General features: G+C 40.4%; 1 protein-coding gene and 1 long non-coding RNA gene across 2 annotated transcripts in view; one reads left to right on the top strand and one right to left on the bottom strand.

The window, feature by feature from the left end:
- Positions 1-23,789, top strand: part of LOC149146164 (uncharacterized) — a 50,424-nt gene extending 26,635 nt beyond the window's left edge. The window contains exons 4-7 of the mRNA XM_089446862.1: positions 21,856-21,999; positions 22,200-22,315; positions 22,468-22,586; positions 23,407-23,789. Coding sequence (XP_089302988.1) covers positions 21,856-21,999; positions 22,200-22,315; positions 22,468-22,586; positions 23,407-23,473 — 446 coding nt within the window. The 3' untranslated portion in view covers positions 23,474-23,789. The remainder of the gene's footprint in view (positions 1-21,855; positions 22,000-22,199; positions 22,316-22,467; positions 22,587-23,406) is intronic.
- LOC149146163 (uncharacterized) lies at positions 23,407-24,692 on the bottom strand. The gene is made up of 2 exons (XR_016264121.1): positions 23,552-24,692; positions 23,407-23,513 (listed from the first exon to the last, which is right to left on the bottom strand). It is a non-coding gene; the product is annotated as an uncharacterized LOC149146163 (long non-coding RNA).
- Positions 24,693-25,910: the final 1,218 nt, after the last annotated feature.

The following is a 25,910-nucleotide window of genomic DNA, read 5'->3' as shown; positions in this document are numbered from 1 at the left end:
AGTCCATATTTCTTTCTCAAAAGAAATACATTGGAGATTTGTTAAACAGATTTGGCATGACAGAGTGCAATCCCCTTTGTACTCCAATGGAACAAAACTTGAAGCTCACATCTATTGAAGGAAAGGAATTTGATGATGCAACAAAGTATAGACAGCTTGTAGGAAGTCTCATCTACCTCACTACTACCAGACCAGACATTTCATTTGCTGTTGGAATCCTCTCCAGGTTTATGCAAAAGCCTTGTGAGGGACATTGGTCTGTTGCAAAAAGAGTTCTAAGGTACTTGAAGGGAACTCAAGACCTTGGAATCAAGTATACACAGGTGGACGACTTCAACTTGATTGGATACTCTGATTCAGACTTCGATGGAGACAAAGAAACTGGGGTATCTACTTCAGGATATGCTATGAGTCTTGGATCAGGAGCTGTCTCCTGGAGATCACGCAAACAATCAGTACCAGCAGATTCCACAACAGAAGCAGAATATGTGGCAGCAGCTGAAGCAACGAAAGAAATTGTGTGGCTCAGGAAAATTCTTGAAGACTTGCAGGTAAAACAAATACAATCAACTCCACTCATGATTGATAACACCTCTGCAATAAAGTTGGCCAAGAACCCAAAGTTCCATGATCGTACTAAGCACATCAATACTAAATATCATCTATCCGACATCATGTTGAGGCCAAAACAATCCATCTCCATCATTGTTCCACAAACGAGCAAATTGCAGACATCTTCACCAAAGCGCTTGGAAGAGAAAAGCTTGAAAGATTCAGAACGATGCTTGGACTCACCAACATCCCTTCAGATTAAGGGGGGGAATGTTGACACCTAATCCGAAACGGATGGGTGAACTGGACAATCATCTAGAAGATGAACTGATCCGTCATATGTATGTATATAAATAATATGTTAGCTAATGAATAATATATCACTTCTTTCTTCCGCTCATTCTGGAGTTACCCTGATCTGACAGTGTAGAGCATTTAATTTCATGTATGAATTTTGAGTTTTTGAAGTCATTGGTTGCCCAAATTGAGATCTGAAAGAAGCTGAGCAATCAGGACTTAGAGATGAATGCATTTAGAGGATGGTTGTAGGACATTGTAATGGTTGCAGGGTGTATGGCAGAGATAGTTGTAGTGATAGACATACTGACAAATATTATTTAGGTATCTTCTATCTTCAGTGTGGTAGGGTGGTGCAAGGCAGAGATTGAATTCTCCTTCAGGGTTTAGCATGAGAACACTTCAGGGTGGCAGGGTAGTTTTTGGGCAGCAGATTAATGTTGCCGGGTGTTGGAGCATCCTTTCGGTTAGAGGTGATAAAACCAGGGTGTTGGCGCATCATTTTAGTTGGAGTTGATAAACTAGGTAGTTGGGGCCTCTTTGTTAGAATTTCTCGAACCCAACACTCGATATTCAATTCCCAACAATTTTCAACTAAACAAATACATGACTAATTTCCTAATCGAAAATATTTAACGATTCCCAACAATTAAAGATAATTATGCTTCACTATGCCCTTTGAATCACTTCAAACTATTTTTTCAAACAAAACCTATGCAAATTTAAAGAACTACACATTTATTTATTTATTTACGCTTTGTAGGAGCTCGATATTGAATCTGTTGTATCTCTGTAATTTCAGATCTCCAAGGTCTGAAATTTCGTCCTGTGGTAGCCCTCTAAGTCTTCTTTTCAACCCCACAAGTCAGACCAAGATTGGAGTCTGCAGGAAAGAGTTATGCTTGATCTCCCATGATGACCTCAATATAAACTAGTTCAGTAGAGGGAACTTGAACAGAGTGCCATGTGTCACTGTTTTGACCTTCGGCCCTAAAATTGCTGCATGACAAACTACAGTCTGTTCACTTTCAACCATTTTTCATAGAATTCAAATCTGATGCTTGAAATGAAAGTTATGACGATTTTCCCTTGGTCACCTGTTTGAGACGAAATTTTGGAGCTTGCAAAAACCATAACTTCCTCGGATCATATCTTTGAAAATATAGTGAACCAAGATCCGAAATTTTTACACGAAGTTCACCAAGATTACAGCTCCATGTGATAAAAATTTCAGCCTCTGAAGCCTTGTTGAAAAATTAGTTGTAGCGAAAATGCCAAGATGACCTGTTTGAAGTAGCGAAACCCTAGAATCCCAAGCTCTAATATGAATGTTATGTAACCATCTCACAAAATAGAAGAGATAGATCTACGACTTCAAAATTAGCTTCTTCGAGGGGGCAACCTCCTTTGCATTACACAAATGAACAATTCTTTGATGATTCAAATGACAAAACCTCCTTTCTATATGTAAGCGTCTAAGGGGTCACAATATAATCATAACCGACATAACAATAATAATGTAAGGGCACAACAATAAGAATAGTGGGCTTCTATGGGGCATAATAATAACAATATGGGGACTACATGGGCACAACAATAACAATAAGGGGGCTACATTGACAATAACAATGAGGGAATAGACTAGTATTATAGGGACTTAACAGATAGTGCACATGGTCCTCAAGCTAATAGAGGTCAAATGCAGCATACTTTAGATGACCATTGGAAGAAAGAATTGAGAGAAATTGCTTGTGATTACATATGTAGTTGGTGGTATGATGCTGATATCCCCTTCAATGCTTCTCGTTCACCATATTATGAACCTATGTTTTATGCCATATTTGCTGCTGGAAAGGGCTTCAAAGGCCCTACTATGCATAAGATAAGGGGATTTCTTTTGCAAAAAGAGGTTTTGTCCATTTATGAATATTTGAAAGATTTCAAAAGCTCATGGGCAAAATTAGGATGTACCATCATAAAATCAGTTGATGCATCTGATAGGGTGAAAGATGCACACTTGTTGTTTCAGCTTTTGGATGAGGTTGTTGAAGAGGTGGGATTGGCTAATGTTGTTCAAATCATCACAGATAATGGCTCTAACTATGTTCTTGTTGGTAAAATGTTAGAGGAAAAACACAAAACCATCTTTTGGACCCCATGTGTTGCACATTGCATAGACCTCATGCTCGAAGATATTGGTAAGATAGACTGGATCAAGATCACTGTAGAGCATGCCAAAAGCATAACAAAATATATCTAAAATCACTCATGGATTTTGAACTTGATGAGGAAGCACACAGGGGGCAAGGATATTGTTAGGCCTGCCATCACTAGATTTGCAATTCATTTTTGACATTGCAATCTATGCTTTCCCAACATAGCAACTTGCAAAGGGTGTTTTCCAGTCATGAATGGAATGAATTTCATTGGTCTTGCAAACATGATGGCAAAGATGTGAGAAAGAAAGTTAATGAAGAAATATTTTGGAAAAAGGCAACAAAAATTGTGAAAGTTGTTGAGCCGCTGGTTAAGGTGTTGCGGTTGGTGGATGGGGAAAGATTGGCTGTGGGCTTCATGTATGAGGCTATGGATCAAGAAAAGGAGCAAATAACGGTAGCATACAAGGATAGAGTGGCTAAGTATGGGCCCATTTGGGAAATCATTGATCAAAGATGGAACAATCAACTCCATCGCCCTATACATGCATCTATGTTTTTTTTTGAACCCAAGATATCATTATAAAGCTCTGGAGGTAGAAACTTTGACTGGGGAGGTTAGAGATGGATTGATTGACTGCATTAACTGCATGGTCCCTAAGGAGAGTGACCAGTTGGAGATATACCGACAGATCACTTGTTTCAGCAGAGCCACAGGTACCTTTGGCAAGAACCTAGCAAGGATTGCAAGGGAAGCAGATGAGGCAGGTAAACAAACAATTTCAATTTTAAATTCTTATTTTGTTAAATTGTTTATATATTGAAAGTTGGATATAATTTGTTGAGCTAACTCATTACACAACTATGTTTTTTGCACATTTGGTAGCCATTGTCCTCAATTGCAAAAGATTGCAATCCGTATTTTGAGTCAAACTTGTAGTGCCACTGGGTGTGAGCGCAATTGCTCTGTCTTTGAGAGGATTCACATGAAGAAGATAAACCGTTTGGAACAAAACGGTTAGATGATCTAGTCTATGTCCAATACAACCTTCGGCTAAGACGTAAGCAATTGTTGAACAAAAGACTTGATACAAGTTCCATTGTGTTGGAAGATATTGATCCAACATCAGATTGAGTAGTGGAGAGTCATCCAACAGAGTTTGATTTTGATGAGGATATTGGTCTTGATTTGGATTTACAGATGGAGGCATTAGTTGAACATAATGTTCAGCTAAATGCAGATCCACTAGTACCATGCCTAGCCCCAAGTCCCTCCAGTTGCAGGCACTTCCTCTACTCAGCGACGACACAAGTGCATAGCTCATCTATCTCAGCGTGCAGCTGCTGCACCTACTAGTGCTACTACTTTTACAGTGGCAGTTGGAGATGGTGATGAGGAGGAGCCATGGGTTTCCCCATCTGCCTTTGATTTAGAGTCTGAGCCAGATGACGTTGGCTTCTCTAGCAGTAGCCAATAATGACTAGTGACTAGTGATGTTTTACTTTTGCTGTAGAGGGCATTTAGAACCTCCTTGGTTATGTGTTTTTGTTTTGATATCTATATATTACATGTATTGGACATTGCACTGTGTTCCATTTTGATATAATGGATATATTCATGAGCCTACTTTGATCATATGTTGTCTTCTCCCTATATTCTAATGCTTTGTGTTTGGAAACATGAATGAAAATCTTTAAAATTATGTTTTTCAATAAAAAAATAAATATTTAATGTGTTTTTTACAAAGACAGTGTCCCTGAAATCAACTAGGCCGAGTTGATACTGAGTTAGAGTCGCAGTCAAAGTCGACCCTCGACTAGTTAGGAGTCTGAGTTGGAGTTTTAAAACATGGAAATAAACTTTAAAGTTTAGGTACCTTAAGGAGCTCCAACTTCGCAAATAACCTGTAGATGTCTTGGGACATGTGGTGGTTTGTGATGAAGGCTTGAATTTTTTTTGCCTCATCAAAAATAACTCGATTCCACCCAATTTTCTTCCCTATCTTGCTCAACATGAGGTTCAATGAATGTACAACACAAGGGGTCCAAAATATGTGTTGATATTTGCCTTCAATAATTATGCCTGCTGCTCTACAGTGTACACACTGTTGCATTGTCAGTTATTACCTGGACAACATTTTCTAGCCCACCAATTCAATTGCTTCAATCAAGATGTCAACAATGAATTGTGAATCTTTCATCTGCCCCTCACAGTTATTAGAATAATGCTATTTTAGTGTTTAATGCTCATTTTTGTAGATAAGATCGTCTGTGATCTTATTAGCAGTTTCTTATTAGAAACTTGCTGTTTCTATTTCTTAGTAGAAACCCGCTGTTTCTGTAAATACATTTGTATTATTTATTGAGCTTCATTGCTCATTGTAAATCAATTCAATCCATTCATTGATTATGGTATCAGAGCTCGGGTATTTTTTTTCGAAATAATTCTTCATTGGTTGCGAAATATCGTGCTTCATTTCGAAATTGCTCTCTAGGAGTTTGAATATTTTTTTTACTGGGCGTCACGATTCCTGAGCCGCAATTTTTTTTAATTGGGCGTGATCACAAACGATTTCGATGAGCAGCAATTGATCCCGTGATATGCCATTTCTCTGCTGTCGTTAATTCAAGGGACGAGGGTAGGGAAAGATTATTGTTGAAGAAATTGGGGGTTTGATAGATTTGGATTGATTATATTTGGAATTCGGAGATCTCCGTCTGTGTGTCTGAGTTTGTCGGGTCTCTGTTGTTGCCTGTCTGGTTGATTGATTTAGGAAAAATGTCAAGCATTTCTGTAGAACAACCAACGTATTCTATGGGGCCATTGCCTTGGTCGTTTTTCAGTGATCATTCTTTTGGGGAGCCATGGTGACGATTCGGTTTGTTTCATGTCCCCTGGTCGCACTGGCGGGTTGAATTTTAATGAGATTCAGTATTTTTCTTCGTCGCCGACTTCTTCAGATTACATGAATTCTTCGACTTCAAGATTCGCAGCAAGTCGCGGGTTCGAAGACGAAAGAAGTGCTCTGAGCTTTCTGGATTTTCCAGACATGAGCTGTGGCAATGAGAGCAATGGAGATGTCGTGGCTTTTGTGCAGAAAGATGCGCGGGGCGAGATGCCAGGCATTCGTCTTAATAATGCATTTGTGGGCTCTAGTTCGCCTCCGCTGGAGGATGTGTTTTGTGCCCTGCAGAAGTATTTGCCTTCTAATAATGAAGATGAAGAGTCTTTGCCTGCTGTGGATGCTTATTCCTGCGACGAATTCAGAATGTATGAATTTAAGGCCCGACGCTGTATGAGAGGACGGAGCCATGACTGGACTGAGTGCCCCTTTGCTCACCCTGGTGAGAAGGCAAGAAGACGTGATCCTCGACGCTTTAATTATTCTGGAATTGCTTGCCTAGACTTCTGAAAAGGAACCTGTCGCCGCAGGGATGCTTGCGAGTTTGCTCATGGCGTTTTTGAGTGCTGGCTTCATCTTGCTTGATATCGGACCCAGCCTTGTAAAGATGGACGGAGCTGTAAGCGCAGAGTCTGTTTCTTTGCTCATACTTCGTAGCAACTCTGCCTATTGCCAGGGCTTTAATCTCCCAGCGACAATCCAAGAAGCAGTGTGACGCTTCATGTTGCTTCTGTCGTAAATTCGAGTTCCCCCGGTAGATATTTGATATCTTCCCGGACTTGGACGTTGGTGGGGCATTCCCAGTCACCTTCGCCTTTGTCTCCACCACTGTCTCATCAGAAAGCGAATGTTGCAGAACATTCCGAGCAGAAGGAATTTGCCTTTTACACCTTTATGACTAAAAGGTCCTCAGATCATGCCTCGTCTTCTGCCTGGTACATTGACTCTGGTGCATCACGTCATTTCTCTCATAGGCGTGACTAGTTTACTGACTTCTCATCTTTTAGTGATTCCGTGGTATTCGGTGGAGGTGAAGAATACACAGTGGTTGACAGAGGTACAGTTCAGATCCAGTGTGATGGGCGCACACTCATCTTCTTGAATGTGTACTATGTTCCTGGTATGGAAATTAATCTGCTGTCCGTTAGCCAGATTATGAGGAACTCTCCTCAGCTTGATGTCGTGTTCAGTGCGCATAAGTGTTCCATTATTGACAGGGAAACTCGTCTTATGGTTGTTGTTGGCCTAGAAGATCATGGCCTATACAGGCTTCTTGACACTGGTGATTCTCCAGAGGTGGCTCTAGCAGCTCGTGTTTCTCCCATTAGTGCTCTGTGGCATCAGAGATATGGGCATCTAAACATTCAGTATCTCCCTTAGCTATTTCGGGAGGGACTTGTGTCAGGGTTACCTGATATTCAGACTCAGCATTTGGGCGTGTGCGGTGCCTGTCAAGCTGGCAAGCAACATCGGTCTTCATTCAAGGATGGAGAATCTTGGCGTGCATCTAAGGTACTCCAGTTAATTCATGCTGATATTTGTGGTCCTATGAATACATCTTCAGTTACTGGTTGCAAATATTTTTTGCTTATTGTAGATGATTTCAGTAGAAAGATGTGGGTGTACTTTCTAAAACGTAAATCTGATGTATTTAGTATCTTTCAGAAGTTTAAGTCCTTAGTTGAAAAAGAGTTTGGCTGTAATATCATAACTCTTAGGACAGATAATGGGGGGGGAATTTTGTTCTTCTGCTTTCTCCAACTTCTGTGATACCCATGGCATCAAACGCCAGTTAACTACACCCTACACTCCTCAGCAGAACAGTGTTGTCGAACGTCGCAACTGTACGATTGTTGAAATGGCTCGTTCCATGTTACAACACGAGTGTTTCGAACAAATTTTGGGCTGAAGCAGTGTTTATTGCTGTCTATCTTCTTAATCGATAACCTACTCAGGGTGTTAAGGGGAAGACTCTAGAAGAGGTTTGGTCTGGCCGTAAGCCTAAGATCAGTCACCTCAAAGTGTTTAGCTCGGTTGCATATGTTTGGATTCCAACTGCTAAGTGCTCTAAGTTGGATTTCGAAAGCCAGAAACTCATGATGACAGGGTACAATGATCACCACAAGGCCTATAGGCTGATAGATATAGACACTGATCATCTTATCTTTAGTCGGGACGTAGTATTTGATGAAGACAGAGGGTTCTTTCAGTCTCCTCCTTCTGAGTAGTGTTCTGAGGATCAACCTCACTATGCTCTTTTTCTGTTAGGTCCATTTGATGGGAGGGATGATGGAGCATCAGTTTTTGATGATGCACTACCTGAGTTCCCTCCGGAAAATAATCCTCCTCTCACTGCTCCTGTTGTTCTTGAGCCTCCTCCACCTACTCCAGATATTGGTTCTTCTACTCTCCGGCCTAAATGGTGGGCTAAAACTATTGGTGATCTCTGGGGTAATGAACTCCTTGAAGGTAGAACTTCCAGAAATAAGAGCAAACAACATCCTACAGTAAATTTTGCTCTTATGGCTAACCTACACAGTGTTTCTGAGCCTCAAACGTATTTAGAGGCTAAGGATATACCTGAGTGGGAACAGGCTATGGAAGTTGAATTCTAGAGTCTTCAGAAGAATCACACTTGGACCCTTTCTGATCTTCTTACAGGGAAGAAGCCCATTAGTTGCAAATGGGTGTATAAAGTGAAATACAAAGCTGACGAAACCCTAGACAAGTATAAGGCTCGCCTTGTTGCTCGAGGGTTCTCACAGAAGGAAGGCATAGACTATGAGGAGACCTTTGCTCCTATGGCCAAGATGAGTACCATACGGCTCGTCCTTGCCTTAGCAGCTTAGTTTAGTTGGAAATTCCATCAGATGGATGTAAAGAGTGCTTTTCTGAATGGTGACTTACAGGAAGAAATCTACATAACACAGCCTCCAGGATTCAAGGTTGCCGGTCAAGAACAGAAACTCTGTAGATTAGTCAAAGCACTCTATGGTCTGAAACAAGCCCCTCGGGCTTGGTACATGAAAATTGATAAGTACCTAAGAGATCATGGCTTTCAGCGGAGTCCATCTGATGCAAACCTGTATATCAAACACCCTGGTGATGATATTCTATTTGTGGTTGTCTATGTGGATGACCTTATCATTACTGGCAGTTCAACACATTTGATCCATGGGATCAAACAGGATTTGTGCAACAATTTTGATATGACAGATTTGGGACTTCTTCATTTATGTTTGGGGGTTGATGTCTGGCAGACTGAGAACAACATCTTTCTCTCTCAGTCCAAGTATGCCAGAAATCTTGCAGACAGGTTCAGAATGCAGGATTGCAAGCCTGCCACAACTCCTATCGAACCAGCGCTCAAACTTTTAGCTCAATCATCCTCACCACTTGTGGATGAATCTTTACTCAGGCAATTAGTGGGCAACCTCATCTACCTTACTGCCACTAGACTTGATATCAGTTTTGCAGTGATCTATATTTCACGCTTCATGATAGCTCCTAAGGCTGATCATTGGATCGCAGCGAAGCGTGTGCTGCGTTATGTGAGTGGCACTCTTGATTATGGACTTCTGTACACTCGGAGTTCAGATCCTACACTCAGTGGTTACACAGATTTCGACTGGGCAGGTTCGGTTGATGACCGTAAATCTACAGCTGGGTATGTGTTTAGTCTAGGATCCGGTGTTATCACATGGACTAGTAAGAAGCAGCAGGGAGTGGCTCTCTCCTCGACAAAAGCAGAGTATCGGGGCGCAGTTAAGGCATCTTGTGAGGCAGTTTGGCTTCGACGTATGCTTGCGCATATGCATGTTTCCCATGCAGGTCCTACACCCTTGTTCTGTGATAATCAGGGAGTGCTCAAACTCGCCAAGAATCTAGTCTTCCATTAACGAACAAAGCATGTGGAAACCCATTGTCACTACATTTGACAACTTGTTGAAGACGGATGCATTCAATTGCTGTATGTTCCCACCACAGAGCAGTCAACAGACATCTTCACCAAGCCCCTTGGTCCTGATAAGTTTGTAAAATTCAGAGGGTCTATAGGTGTTGTAAATAGATTGAGCATTAAGGAAGGGTATTAGAATAATGCTATTTTAGTGTTTAATGCTCATTTATGTAGATAAGATCGTCTGTGATCTTATTAGCAGTTTCTTATTAGAAACTTGCTGTTTCTATTTCTTAGTAGAAACCTGTTGTTTCTGTAAATACATTTGTATTATTTATTGAGCTTCATTGCTCATTGTAAATCAATTCAATCCATTCATTGATTAACAATCCACTGCCTTCAAAAACATCGCGCCCTTTGAGCTCTGAGCAATCACATTGATCAAAGACTTATTCCTTTGATCTTTCCATCCATCAGAAATGATGGACACCGTTGAAATGGGACATGAATTGAATTACGAATGGGGCTTAATTTAGCTTCCAAATCTAACTTCCCAACACTCAACATTGTAGTGCGGACCTTCTTATATCCAGGGCTCTTGTACTCTTTTGGGGCTTGATTAACTGCTTTTATCATCTTTGCCTAGTAAGGAGATCGCGCAAGGTTAAAAGGAAGGTAATTTGGATAAATGCATTGTCCTATAGCTCTTGTACTCTTTTGGGGCTTGATTCACTGCTTTTATCATCTTTGCCTAGTAAGGAGGTCACACAAAGTTAAAGGGAAGGCCATTTGCATAAATGCATTGCCCTATAGCTGCATCTGCCATCTCTTGAGCATCATTATTAAAATTCCTTTCAAGCAGTCCCAAATTAGACCGCTTTGAACTAGGGTTGACAATTCCATGAGAGAAAAGTGGAGGCTCTGATGAAGATGCTCCCAACCTTGTTGATGGAGAGGCAGGATTTGCCTAATTTGCTTTAGCATCTGACTTGTCTTCTTCTTTCTGATATTTTACAAGTTTTTCCTTGCTTAAACCATTTCCATCTGTCCCATTCTCTTTAGCTGGGTCAGTGCATATTAGGACTCCATTGCCTTTTAACCCAAGTAAATGCGCTTTAACCCAAGTGTGTGATCCATTATACTCCTTTTTACACTCACTGCAAACCCATGCCAATGATCCCCCTCCTTGGATCTTCCCAAAAACAACTACATATTTCCAAAGTGGTGACTTTTGATCAACATTAGGGGCAGATTCAATTTCATGTTCCACTTTCTCTGCCTCACGAATGGCTGAACTTGAAGTTGCCATGATGATGATGTAAATGAAACTGCAAAATAAAATTGACAATTACAAATTGCTCTAGTTAAAACTTAAAATTTGAAACATAATAAACAATGTTGAGTTAAAATGAGCGAGATGGATATATTTCGATGTAAAAGTGTGAATAATAGTGTCTTGTTACAAGGTAATCATTTTGAAACTTGCAGCTACACTGAACAATATGTACAATGAAAGAGATTTAGTAGCACATTGAAATCAATCTTTCTTATATTGATTAGAGACTACTTGTTAACTGATGAACATAACAAACTGCACCAAAGTAACTAACCTATGGTGCAACTGCAAATTGGAACTATATATGCATCTTCCCTATGGCTATAATTCCTTTATCTAGGCACATCTAAAGAACCGAGTAACAAAACTATTTAACAAACATCTCGAGGAAGATCAAAATAAGCATGGAAAAGCTCCTCAACTAGATCAACCTTTCTAATTCAATTCTAGGTGGCTATCAATTATCAATCCAATGATTGAAACATCTAAAAATCATACATATTTTAAGCAGGAAAAGAAGAAAATGTCTAAAGAAAAACCCTATCCTCTCCCATTGGTGTACAAAAAGTGGCATGTTGGTAACTCTGTAATGCTTCCATCCAGTGACATTGGAATCGATAGGCAATGAATGAAAAAGATGGGCAGCATAATTGTTGACAGGTTGCAATGAACAAGCTTATCAACCAGTATAATAGTGGTAAAAATTCTAGTCTCTGCATTAAAAATTTAAAAAATTGAAGCCTCCAAGTTCAGCCAATTTATATTCAAAAGATTCCACTGATGAGATAACTTATACAGAGCAAGAGGCAATGAGTTTTATTCCTGGTCAACCTCATCTGATCAAGACATTGCATGGCATGATCTGTGTATATATCATGTCTAAAAATAGTGCTGATAGATGCTTTCGAAAGGAGCAAACCATTATCTAACATATTATCCCCTTCCATTATCTACTTGACCATCATATGCTGAGCAAGGATTTCCAGAGTACTAATATCAACCATGGACTGTTATTGTGAAAACCATATTGACAATTTTCTAACTTGTTATGTAGTTGGATTCTGGAACACAAAAGAGCAGAAACCTTATACCTAACAGAAAGACAAATATTCAATTTATCAGTGTTGGCTAGTGGCTCAGAACAGAGAAAATGTAAGTTCACTGTAGCAAGGTAGCTCATTCATCTTGCAAGCTCCTTAATGAGATGCCTCCAAGCAAAGTTGACTTATATTCATTAATGGTTATTCAAAAAGGTTCTAACAATTGCATAGCATTATGACAAGGCATGCTTGATGCCGCACCTATATGAGAGTATCAGGCTCCAACCTTAGGTAACGATGGCTCCTCTCATGGCAGCTCGAACAGGTCAGTGGTCACTGCTCCAACAGCAGGGTAAGGGAATGGATCCAACAGCACTGAGCAGGCTCTATGCCTTGTGGCTCCAATGGCTGAGTGGTCACGGCAGCGGCTGCTCTAAGCTCCAACAGCAGCTCGACTTCAAATGTCTGGTTGGTTGGTCGATTAAGTGAAGGCATCACTTTTAGTGCATAACCTGATGTTGAATTTTCTAAGTCTACCCATTAGAAAATTAATCTGTATTCTGCTGGTTTATCTCTTCTACTTGTTAAAATTCGAACAAGTTATTTAAAACATTTAAATACTGAAATAAACACAATACAGTCACAACTCTTCAGATCATCAGCTGAAAGAAAACAAACACACAAGTGACACTGTTATATTTGGACAAATGTCCTCGGAATAACCCAATGCGGGAAAACCGGTGCAACTATTCTGAGGTTTTATTATTATGCAGTATTTCCTTGAGTACAACTGGGTGCCTAACTGGCTCATCCGACAGAGAAAAATACACTGCAGCAATACGTCTATATTTGGAAATAGGTATTCATAAAACCTGTCCCATGAAACTCTCTCTGGCAACTCTGAAGCTCAGCACTGCCCTTCTGTATCAGCCTCAGCCTCCTGCTCACCTGCGTCAGCCCTCTGAGGCACTGCGCAGCCTCTGGGGCCCTCTGCATCACTCCAATAGCCTCTGCGTGGATGACGCAGTCACTCTGGCCTCTATGCTGTCTTTGCTGGGCTCTGCGTGGCCTAAACTGACTGCTGCTCTTGCTCTCCCTGCTTCTGCACTGGGCTCTTAGTTCTGTCTTTGCCTCTCTGTCCAGTATTCATCACCCTTCGCTGCTGATCACTGATTCCCTTTTGCTTAGCAACCCCGCTCTAGCAAAATGAATCACTGATCACTTTGGTGTGTTCTCCAACTGACCGTCAAGCCTCCTCTTATACTTTTCCCGTTGGTCCTTGTTAATTTATGGTATGGTCTATGCTTAGTGCTGTTTACTTCAATTTCTTCTTATTAGCCACTGTTTAGCAATCACATAAACATAAAGTAAAATGTAGATAGAACATTAATAGATTGACAAAAAACAAGCCAAGACAAGAGACACCAGATGTGGCGGCTAGCCAGGGACAAACCCCAATGGGGGGAACCCTTTGATCAATTCTTATTTAATATTCAATAGTTCAGCAGAGAGAAATAGTACAAATACATAAATTTGTAATTTTATGACAGCAGCAAACCCTAACTAGCAAAGTCAAATATGGTCAAACAAGATGAAATTGACCTCCAATACGCTTTTTCAATTTTCTGGTCATCTAGGCCTCCAACAACAAGAAGAAGAAGCCTATAAACAATCTGAAAAACCCAGTCAAACTGTGGTCAACTAAAGTCAACTTGTTGCCACAAACTAGGGCAGTCAACGCTGGTCAAACCAGAGGTTAGAATGCCTTGGTTTTTGTGCCAGAATTTGCGGCCTGCCTAGGAGAGGCAGCCACACCAAAACCGCAGCCCTGAAATGCCCACGCTGGTCAACGCTGGTCAAAGAGATGACCTGCAGCTTTTGCGTCCTCCAAACTGCGTCTTTCTGCATCCTCCTTCCTTGCCCTTCTGTGTCCTCCTTCCTCCCACATGTGAGCTGCTCCTCCTTGTGTATAAACCCAATGCTAAGGAGAGAGAGAGAAGAATGAGTGAGTTGAGATGGTGAAATAATGCCTCCACCTATCTTGTATTTATATGAGACGTTGAACATGTGTGCCACACATTTAGCTGTTGGCCGACCTTGACAATTTGTCAAGTAATTACAAATAAATTCATATCTCCATAAATACTTGTCGGAATCAGATGATCGTTAGATCAATCCTACACTTCTCGACAAGAGGAATCTAAGAAAAATATCAGCTGCCATAATTAAGATGACCCACATGGAGTTTGGCCCTAGTTGCCAATTTTAACACTCCCTCTCAATTAGGGAGAACTCCATTTGCTATTCCGTTTGACCGTCGGTACTATCACTTCCATCAAATGCATTGCCCTGCACTGCTTGGCTCTGCTCTGCTAAACTATGAAGAAAAAATAAATGATCGAGGATGTATCATACAATCTTCCACTGACCCGAAGTCAGTCCCAGAGAGTGTGTCATACCATTCTCGCTGATCCCAGATCAATGGAGGTCATCCTAGCATAGGGAGTACAATAGATACAACGATGCGTCCATCGATAGTACTACTGTGGTCCCTAACCCCATTTCCCTACTCATTGATCAGATGAGAGGTACTTCCCATGAGTCCCAGACTGCATGGATAGGATGCCTCGACAGGAGAACTAATCATCCTGTCCATAAGTCGCCATGGGGTATCACAGGAGAAGGTTGAACCTTTCACCATGTACATAGCGCACCACTAGGGGAGGGTGAGTTGCCCTATGGTTGCATGTCGCTCCAAGAAGTACCCCAAGCCCCCTGGAGCTCCCAGAGCTCAATGTATGCATCATGCATGACCCTCATAAGAGGGTCTCTCAACGACAACAAGTCGTTCTTGGAAAGTCAAGAATTTGACCTTTCCTAGTGGCTTCGTCAAAGATTCGGCAACCTGCTCATCTGTATCGATATGTTGGAGCCTTATTGCTCCCTGCTGACCCGAAGTCAGTCCCAGAGGGTGTGTCATACCACTCTCACCGATCCCAGATCAATGGAGGTCATCCTAGCCTAGGGAGTATGGTAGATACAACGATGCGTCCATCGATAGTACTACTATGGTCCCTAACCCCATTTCCCTACCCATTGATCAGATGAGAGGTACTTCCCATGAGTCTCAGACTGCATGGGTAGGATGCCTCGATAGGAGAACTAATCATCTTGTCCATAATTCGCCACGGGGTATCACGGGGGAAGGCTGAACCTTTCACCTTGTACATAGTGCACCACTAGGGGAGGGTGAGTTGCCCTGTGGTCGCATGTCGCTCCAAGAAGTACCCCAAGCCTCTCGGAGCTCCCAGAGCTCAATGTATGCGTCATACACGACCCTCATAAGAGGGTCTCTCAACGACACCAAGTCGTTTTCGGAAAGTCAAGAATTTGACTTTTTCCAGGGGCTTCGTCAAAGTGTCGGCAACCTACTCATCTATATCGATATGTTGGAGCCTTATTGCTCCCCGCTGCACCATATCCCGGATATAGTGGTACCTAATATCGATATGCTTGGAGCGATCATGAAATACGAGATTCTCTGATAAACGAATCTCGCTCTGGTTGTCACACAGGATCATGGTAGTATCCAATGTAAATCCAAACAGCTCATTGAAGAGCTTCCGCAACCAGACAACCTCACAAGAGGCCATACTTGCAGCAATGTACTCTGCCTCAGCGGTGCTCAAAGCCACCGATTTCTGCTTCCTGCTCATCCAGGATATCGAGGCAGATCCCAAAGAGAAACAACACCCGGAAGTGCTCTTTCGGTCCACCACACTGCCTGCCCAATCAACATCGGTATATCCATGTAGTCTCACATCTCCAGCAGTGTATCTCAACCCATGAGTGATTGTGCCACGAAGGTATCTCAACAGATTCTTAGCACCAACTCAATATGTGTGGTGAGGCTCAACCATATGTTGACTCAACGTGTTGACTGCCAAACATATATCTGGCCAGGAGTTCACCAAGAACATCAATGCTCTGATGAGTTGATGATACTCGGTAGCATTTTGCAAAACAGGTTTGGCAGTACTACCGCTTAACTTCTTGAAGTCGAGCTCCATTGGTGTAGTCACGGGCTTGCAGTCTGCCATACTGAATCTTTCCAATATCTTCACCACATATTATCTTTGAGATAGGAAAATCTCCCCTGGCTTTTGCCAGACTTCTACTCTTAGGAAATAGTGCATCAGTGCCAGGTCCTTCATCTCAAACTCAGAAGCCAACTCCCTGTTACATTTGTGAATGAGAGGGTCTGCACCTGTCAGAATGAGGTCGTCAATGTACAACACCAGTATGAGAGGTTTTTCATCTTCAACATTAAAGTAAAGGTTAGGGTCAGCTTCACTCCTAGTGAATCCCAGCTTCATCAAGTATTTATCGATCCTCTCATACCAAGCTCGGGGTGCTTGCTTCAGCCTATAGAGGCTTTCTTCAACTTACATACGTGAGATTCCCGATCATGAATCTCAAATCCTTCGGGATGTTCCACATAGACTTCCTCTTTGATCGAACCATGCAAGAACGCGGTCTTGACATCCATCTGATGTAGGTTCCATCACTGGGAAGCAGCAAGGGCTATGATCGAGCAGATGGTGGTGTATCGGGCAATAGGTGCAAATATCTCGTCATAGTCTATACCTTCCTTCTGAGAGAAGCCACGAGTGACAAAACGAGCCTTATACTTTTCAGCACTTCCATCAGCTCCATGCTTTATCTTGTAAAGCCATTTCGAAGTGATAACTATTTTGCCCTGGGGTTTGGGGACTCATATTCCTCAGTCATGGCATCCTTCCATACTTGATGCTTGATAGTTTTGCGAACGATGAATGCTCATTTTGATTGATCGTGCTCATGATGGTCAAGTATCCCTGATACCTAGCCGACTTCTTACTTTCTCGGAAAGTCCCTCTGGGTGCAGTGTGTCCTTCGGCATCATCAAGTGCCCCCCTAAGCCATGAAGGCCTCTTCCTAGAAGAGGAAGGCTCTTGTGGAGGGAGATCAATAGGATCCATAGGGTCTTCTATATCGGGCATTGTCTCATCTTCCTTTTCGTATGGTTTCCTGGTGTCAACTTCTCCAGATTTCCTTAGTATAGGAAGATTGTCAACTTTGCTAAGAGCCATATCTTCGTCAAAGGTGACATCATGGCTAATCTCGACTCCCCTTTGACTAGCCACATAGATTCTATAGCCCTTAGTATTTTCGCTATAGCCCATGAAGATTCATTTCTCTCTAGATGCACCCAATTTATTCTCTCTCTTTCAGCACATGACAATATACAAGACTTCCAAAAATTCTAAAATGAGATATGTCAGGTTTCTTAGCAGTGAACATTTCTTCGGGAGTCTTGGAACCCAATGTTTGATGAGGGTATCGGTTTTGAACATATACAACGGTATTCATAGCTTCAACCCATAGAAACTTCGAAAGCCTTTGATCATGGAGCATAGCATGGACATCTTCCACAATCGTATGATTCTTCCTTTCCACCACCCCATTTTGCTTAGGAGTATATGGTGTTGTAGTGTCCCTCTTAATGCCAGCCTCTTTGCAAAAGTCATGGAACTCATTGGATTCATACTTAGTCCCATTATCAGTCTTTAAGATCTTGATCTTCTTTTCGGCTTGATTCTCGATCAAGGCTTTGAAGTGACGAAACTAGGAGAACACTTCATCTTTCTTTTTCAAGAAGTATATCCAAGTCTTGCGAGAATAATCATCTGTAAAAGTGAGGTAATATAAATATCCTCCCAAAGAATTCACAGGCGTCATACCAGATATGTCAGAGTGAACCAACAACAATATATTAGAGGTCTTGCTATGGCTTGAGGGGAATGGTCCCCTTTTGAGCTTTCCTTCGGCACATCTGGACATACACCTTCTTGCTCTGATTTGAACTCAGGCATCCCCGTCACCATTTGTCTCACATCGAGTAGAGCTTTATAATGAAGGTGGGCAAACATCCGGTGCCATAGTTCGGACTGAAGAGATGTGTCACAAGTCATGACACCCAACGGTCTTCCTCCAACATGATATAAAGAGTCAACCCGAAACCCAAGAGTGAAAGCGTCTTTGAAATTATTTTTCCATACACGTACCTTGCCATCGATGAAGGCCACCTTGTAGCCTTTGTCTTCCATTGCCGGAAGGGACACCGGGTTCTTTTTGAGATCAGGTACATATAGGACTTCTTGCAAATGAATTGTATTACCCTGATTCCATTGAAGAGAGACATTCCCTATGCCTTTCACGGGATATTTGGAGTTGTGCCCAAGAATAATTTCCAAGTTGGTCTCCTTTTTTGTCAGATTAGAGAGAGATTCTTTGTAACCAGTGAAGTGCCTTGAGGCACCACTATCAATAAGCCAATTTCCCAGCGAGTCCAGGGGAGAAGTAGTAGAGAGGGCCGCTGGTAGATAATATTCATCTTGCTTATTGTTAACAACGTTAGATTTATACCTGGAGTTTCTTGCCTTCTTGGAGGGTTGACCACTTCCTTGATTTCCGACATTCCTCTTTCCTTTGCCATTGAACCTGCCCTTCCTTTGATTGTTGTTGGAATTATTTCTCCTTTTAGGAGAGGAGAATGCAGTGGGATTGCCTCTAAGTGCAGGAATTTCCTGGTCTTCCATCCTTGTTTCTTCTTGAATGCATCTTGCCACCAATTCCTCAAATCCTGGGATTACATTATTGTTGAGAAGAGTGGGTCTGAATATATACCATTCAGATGGGAGCCCTTTGAGAGTAGTGATGGTCTGTTCCCTGTCAGGAATGAATTCCCCAATTGATAGGAGATCATTCTTGATCTCGATGATCCTTAAAAAGTAGGCTTGCATACTCTCACCTTTGCCCTTCTTAATTTCCTTGAGCTTATTCTTAAGGAACAAAACTTGATTTGCATCATTAACTTTAAATAAGCTTACCAGTCTATTGTAGATTTCCTTGGAGGTGGTCAGCTTGGAAACATAGGCCACCAGGCGCTTGTCGATAGAGTCTCAGATGATCTTCTTTGCTTTGACTTCTCCCCTGGTCCACTTGTTCCTTGCAGCAACAGATGCATTTGATGGAGGCTCAATGATTTTGCCTCTCACATGGTCCAACACTTCCTGCTCTTCCAATGTCAGATCGAGAGACATCTTCCATCTGTGATAGTCGGACTTCTCATGGAGCTTGTCTTCGGCGGGGAAGTGTGATGAGGACCCCATGAAGTCTTGAGGATTGCTTCAACAACCTTCGGTGATTGCTCGTGCTCTTGCTCTTGCTTGGGATTTGTCTTCACCTCAACTTTGATACCATGTTAATTTATGGTATGTTCTATGCTTAGTGCAGTTTACTTCAATTTATTCTTATTAAGCCACTGTTTAGCAATCAAATAAACATAAAGTAAAATGCAGATAGAACATTAATAGATCGACAAAAAACAAGCCAAGACAAGAGACACCATATGTGGTGGCTAGCCAGGGACAAACCCCAATGTGGGGAAACCCTTTGATCAATTCTTCTTTAATCTTCAATAGTTCAGCAGAGAGAAATAGTACAAATACATAAATCTGTAATTTTATGACAGCAGCAGCAAACCCTAACCAGCAAAGTCAAATCTGGTCAAACAAGATGAAATTGACCTCCAATATGCTTGGTCAATTTCCTGGTCATCTAGGCCTCCAACAGCAAGAAGAGGCAGCCCATAAACAGTCTGAAAAACCCAGTCAAACTGCAGTCAACTGAAGTCAACCTGCTGCCACAAACTAGGGCAGTCAACGCTGGTCAAACCAGAGGTTAGAATGCCTAAGTTTTTGTGCCAGAATTTGTGGCCTGCCTAGGAGAGACAGCCACACCAAAACCGCAGCCCTGAAATGTCCACGCTGGTCAACGCTGGTCAAAGAGATGACCTGCAGCTTCTGCGTCTTCCAAACTGCGTCTTTTTGCGTCCTCCTTCCTTGCCCTTTTGCGTCCTCTTTCCTCTCACGTGTGAGCTCCTCCTCCTTGTGTATAAAGCCAATGCTAAGGGGAGAGAGAGAAGAATGAGTGAGTTGTATTTATATGAGACGTTGAACATGTGTGCCACACATTTAGCTGCTGGCCGACCTTGACAATTTGTCAAGTAATTACAAATAAATTTGTATTTCCATAAATACTTGTCGGAATCAGATGATTGTTAGATCAATCCTACACCTTGACGAGAGGAATCCAAGAAAAATGTCAGCTGCCATAAATAAGATGACCCACATGGAGTTTGGCCCTAGTTGCCAATTTTAACAGTCCTTCAATAGCCGAGATTAAATCTCTAATCAAGGGCTAAGATTAGATTTGGCTGGATCCATGACTTTTGGAACCTTCTAACCCAGTTTTATATTAATACCCATTAATATTTTATTTTTCCTAAGTTTAGACTTAGGAACTCCATTAAAAATATTAATTATTTTAATATCTCCCAAACCGGGTACAATCTGTCCTAAGTTCAAACCATTTCTGGATCTTGGAGATCTCATGTGCTTTAGCCTCTCCACCAATTTTCATGGCTAGAGCACATCCGATGCTACCCAAAATCAACAGTTGAAACCTATTTTTTTTAATACTCATTCCTGGAGCTTTTAAGGTGGAACGGATCACAATTTTTGTGGATCGGATAAAAAATTTGAAAACCTCCTGAATATGATTCTGTTCACAAAATCGGCGTTTCGAAATTTTGGAAACGGCAAAAAAACGTTTTGTGGCATTTTGGAGGAGGATCCTTCTTGTTTTCATTTCAGAAACTGGGAATGGCGTTTCCGGCCCTTGGACCAGGCGTTTCTGGTAACTTAGAATCAAAGAGGGGATTATTACTATCTTTCATTAATCAAAGCCGCTCAGTCAAGTACACGGTTTGGAGAATTTTGGATCATTATCACCTAGCCAAAGGCTGACAGCGAATACAGTCATGCCTTGTAATCCTTACCCCAAATAACTCCAGGATGAACATTGGCCAGTCCCCAGCTTAATTTGGGAATTTTCCTTAGACATTTTGGCCTGTAAAGAGACATCTAGGCATCCCTCAATGAGCAGCACAACCTCTGGATGTTCCCGGCCTGTCATGGAATGCCTTGACATTCCATGGGAGGCTGCAATGCGAACAGAGATTTTGGTCTGTTGGGCTCCAAAAAAGCACTAAAACAGGCCTGTTTAAGCTCCTAGTCTGGTCCCATAATGGCCCAGCTTGGCATGACAACTAAAACTGAATAAAAAATACTAAAACAAAAGAAACACTGAACCCTAATTTTTCTACTAAAAATGGCCCTACTTGCTGTTTCATTCATTTCAGTTCATGTGGAGGGCAATGGGAGAGTTGTGTTGGGTTAGATTTTTTGGGAGAAATTTCACTTTTTAAAACGTATCTGCTTGTCAGTGCGTTTTGGCCATGCCTGAGAAATTTGGGGGCAACTTCCAGCCATCTTAAACCTGTCCTGCATCCACCACACTTGTCTGCTATCCTGGAAACTCATTCAATAGAGATAAAGAGGGAGTTAGAAGTGACCTTCCATTGCATTAAAAAAATGTAATACTGGTCACAATAAGTTCTGATGTTTCTTCTGTCCTAGATGAAAAGAGAAGAGAACATTCATTCTTTCTTTTAAGCATAATAGTTTTTGTTTCTGACTTTTAATTTTTCTCCTTTTTTTTTGGTAAGCCTTGGAGCTCAAGAGAGAATTTGAAAGAAGAGAACAAGAGAAGCAAAAGAATCAAAGGGTAGATTTTGTTCATGGAGCTGTACAAACTACATCGGTACAGTCAGTGTCAAAGCCAATTGTGCAGGTCATGGGTGGTCAAAAGGGTATGCTACAGATTTTTTCCTGGATAGTTATGTTTAATACATGTTAGGAAGAAATTGCAAACAGTAGCTTTCACCAATTGCTTATGAAGGAATTTATAAGTGAAGATTTCGTGATCATTAGACATTTGTACTAAACCTTAAACTGGATGCTTTTTGTTTCAAATGCAAAATTTCTCAATTGTTGAAATTTGCTGTTTCAGTGCCTGTTGTTGGGGTAGCAGCTGTTAGTTCAAATGTTTCATTGCATTCAACTGTGTCTGTTGGTGACAATTCAAAGTTGGATAATAGAGCAAACAAGAAAAGCAAGTGGGACAAAGTAAATATTCCTATCTGCTCTATTAAAATTCGTTTGATCAGTTTCTTGTCATGGGTAAAGTATAATGCAATGTTATGTAGGTTGCATGAAAAAAGTGTATGGTTTATATCTAAAAGACATTGTGGCCTCATTTAGTCAGAGTTTTCTTGTAGGTGGATGGTGATAGGAGGAATGCCTTACCAGCTGGAGCTCAAGATGCAATGGCTGCAGCAAGTGCACATGCTGCTTTATTAAGTGCTGCTAACGCTGGAGCTGGGTATAGTGCTTATGTGTACGTGTTCTATTTCTCCTTTTCCATTTCATGCCATTATTTCAAATTGGCTATGAGATTATGTAGATCTTCTGATCGTCTTACATAGATCTTTTATACTATGCATGCATAATTGGTAACACATTTGGTAGCTTGATTAGTATTTGTTGCTCAGATTTTTCATCCTCCTTTGGGTTTTCTGTGAGTGGTTAAGGTTTGATTAAGAGTAAATGGTGTTCCAACAAAGTAGAGGTCTTGCATTGCCTGAAGCAATGCAAAGATTCTACTAGTCTCATTCACCAATATTTGCAGTGGAATGTAATGCAAGAGGCAGTGTAAGAAAAACATCGGAGAGATAGTTGCAAGATAGCCATAGCTGATAAAGCAGTTAGTCAAGCCCTGTCCAAGGTGGGTACTCTCCGTATACAATGCAAAGCAAATACTTCTTGATGGTAATGGAGGGGTTACCCTCTCTTATCTATAGTAAAAGAGTTACTAACCCGTTAGTAATTACGTGTGGAATTATTTCAAATGGTGGTAGGTGAGTTCATAACATGCAAGAGAACCGTTTTTTTATTAGATTGAGCATCCTAATGCCAAGAACATGATTCCAAGGATTGGGTTTAGTCTTTTGTTGGGAGCACATTCCTTCTTTCAACATTTTAGTTTTGTGTGGTCAGGCGGCACTCAGGGCATTCCTGTTTTTCTAACTCTTCCATGGGTTATAGAAGGCTTAAACAGCATTACGAGGAATGCATTGTGGCTTAGTTGTTTGTTCGCATTTTCTTTTTGATGTTTTTCAAACTCGTGTTTAACTTCTAGAGACATGGTTGAACTGCAGGCAACAAAAGAGAAAGGAAGCTGAGGAGAAAAAGGCAATTGAGAAGAAGTCAGAAAAGAAGACATGAGAGATTATGAGCTGCTATCAAATAAATTGTTGTACTATAGCTCTCAAGTTCATAGGGATTCCTCTGAGGCAAGAACACATTTCGAGTAGGGTGTATTGTTTTACTTTGCAGAAGCTAACTTCATCTTATCATCAATTAACCTGATATGATGCTGCCAGTGACTGCATGCTGCTAGTAACTCAAGCTGGAAACACTTGAGAGCATCAATTAATTAAAATTTGTACATGATTTTATGTAATTCTGATTATGTAAGCAATGGATTTTCAAACATCCTCATTGCCAGTTCAATAAACATCAGTTCAAAACTTTTCAAGTATTTGGAAAATTGTATACATGCTACATTTAGTTTTTATTCACCTTGTTTTCTTCTTCGGCTTTTGTGAAGCATTTCTAGATGTTATAGCATGAATCATGTCAATTACTTGATTTGTATTCATAGTGGGCTGCATGTTTTGACATTTCGACGCCTTATTATCCATCTTGGAAATGATCTCTGATGGTTAAAAATGAGTTTGACAGTAGTCCTTCAGTGGATAGGTAACGTTAGCAAGACAAATATCTCCAAGTCTTGTGAGGTGAGGGCACAATTAGACCGTTTAAGTGCACAGACTCGAACTGCAAATGCTAAGCATGCTACAGTACCTGTGTACATTCTCTTTCTGTCTTGTATTATAATATGGTTAGAGTTTTAAAACCTTACATCTCGAAACTGCTAGACCATCTAGCTACCTTATGGCTGCAGCTTTTACTTTTTGTGCATCCTTGAGCGCTGAAACAGATTTGTTTGTTTGAAAAGCATTTATCGTGTAGAAATTTGTTCCTTCTTTGGTTTTTCTGTAGGAGGTCAGGTGGGCAACGGTTGTTTAAAAGATTAAAAGGTCTTTCGGCAAGTTTCAAGGACTTGATTTAATCATCTATCTGACCTCTCTTTGTTGCCGGGTTCTTTGTATTTACTGATTCTGCCACAGGCTGAGTGGTTGTGTGGATCGTGGAATTTCAATATACAAAACACGTGTTATAGAAATTTAAAATTATTTTGATCTGGAGACGAATTTTTGAACTGCAGGCAAGAGAAGAAAAGAAGCTGAGAGCAGTGGACCTCAGCATCAGTTGGATGATACTGGGGCAGACGACTTTAAATAGATGGATATTATACTTTTGTACAGGCTAATTCTGCCTTTCAATAAGCAACAGACTTCAATGCTGCTAACGTATGTGTGTGGGGGTGCAATCATCAGTATCTCTTATGGGATGGACTTCGTAGTGTGAAATGGGTAAGATCTGGAGAGGAGAATGCACGATATCATGGTCAGGGTGAAAAACAACCATTGTATTTTGATAATTTGAATTGATCAAGGGCCATGTATATTGGATATGTATGGTGTTGATTTTCACTATGAAAATTTTCAAATTTGTTTCCATGTTAGTGTGTAACCCTGTGATAAAATAAATAATTGATTCAATTTATTATATTGTAATTTAGTATTTTTATTAATAAAATTACAAACAATATTATTGATTTTTTTGATAATAATATTTAATTTTTGAATTAATATAAATGTGATCATTATAAAGTTTTTGAGACATGATAATAATATTTAATTTTTGAATTAATATAAATGTGATCATTATAAAGTTTTTGAGACATGTTTTCGGTGATTGTTTTCGACAAATTTTAATTATAAATTTAAATAAAAATGATTTAGATACAATTTTTTTATTTTTATTTATTTTTATATTTATATTATGTATATTATATTAATATAAATCTAAATAACAATGATTCATATTTTTATTCATGGTATTTTAAATTCTATATAATTAATAAATGAAAATTTAAAAAATTCAATTAATAAATATATAATGAGAAATATAAATATTTCTATTTATGAAATATATAAAAAAGATAAATAATAACTATACATTAAGATTTATTTACTTGATATTTCAATTTAATTAACAAGCATTAACAAATTTAACACTTACAATATATGATGAATTCTTTTTTCCAAGTTAGTTTCTCCCCCTATTTTTCTATATATAATGGGTCTAATGGTTTCTTCTTAAGAGATAAGATGTGTTTCTTCCTAAGAGGTAATATGTTCAAATTCATAGGGATAGGGCATACTTCATATTTCAATTTAATTAACAAGCATTAACAAATTTAACACTTACAATATATGATGAACTCTTTCTTCCAAGTTAGTTTCTACCCCTCTTTTTTATATATAATGGGCCTAATGGTTTCTTCTTAAGAGGTAATATGTGTTTCCTCCTAAGAGGTAATACATTCAAATTCATAGGGGTAGGGCATGTATACCTCTATAGACTTTAGCAGTTAAATCGTTGTGCATAGGTGGGTCCCTTGTCCCACAAACAATGAGGCTCATATACCAATTTGTTAAATCGTTGTGCATAGGTGGGTCCCTTGTCCCAC

The sequence above is a fragment of the Pinus tabuliformis genome, chromosome X (genome assembly GCF_031772625.1).
Source record: "Pinus tabuliformis cultivar Carrire ecotype Pingquan chromosome X, CPIR1, whole genome shotgun sequence".
Classification (NCBI taxonomy): domain Eukaryota; kingdom Viridiplantae; phylum Streptophyta; class Pinopsida; order Pinales; family Pinaceae; genus Pinus; species Pinus tabuliformis.
The sequence above is the reverse complement of the archived record's forward strand: the minus strand, read 5'-3'. Positions and strand labels throughout refer to the sequence as shown.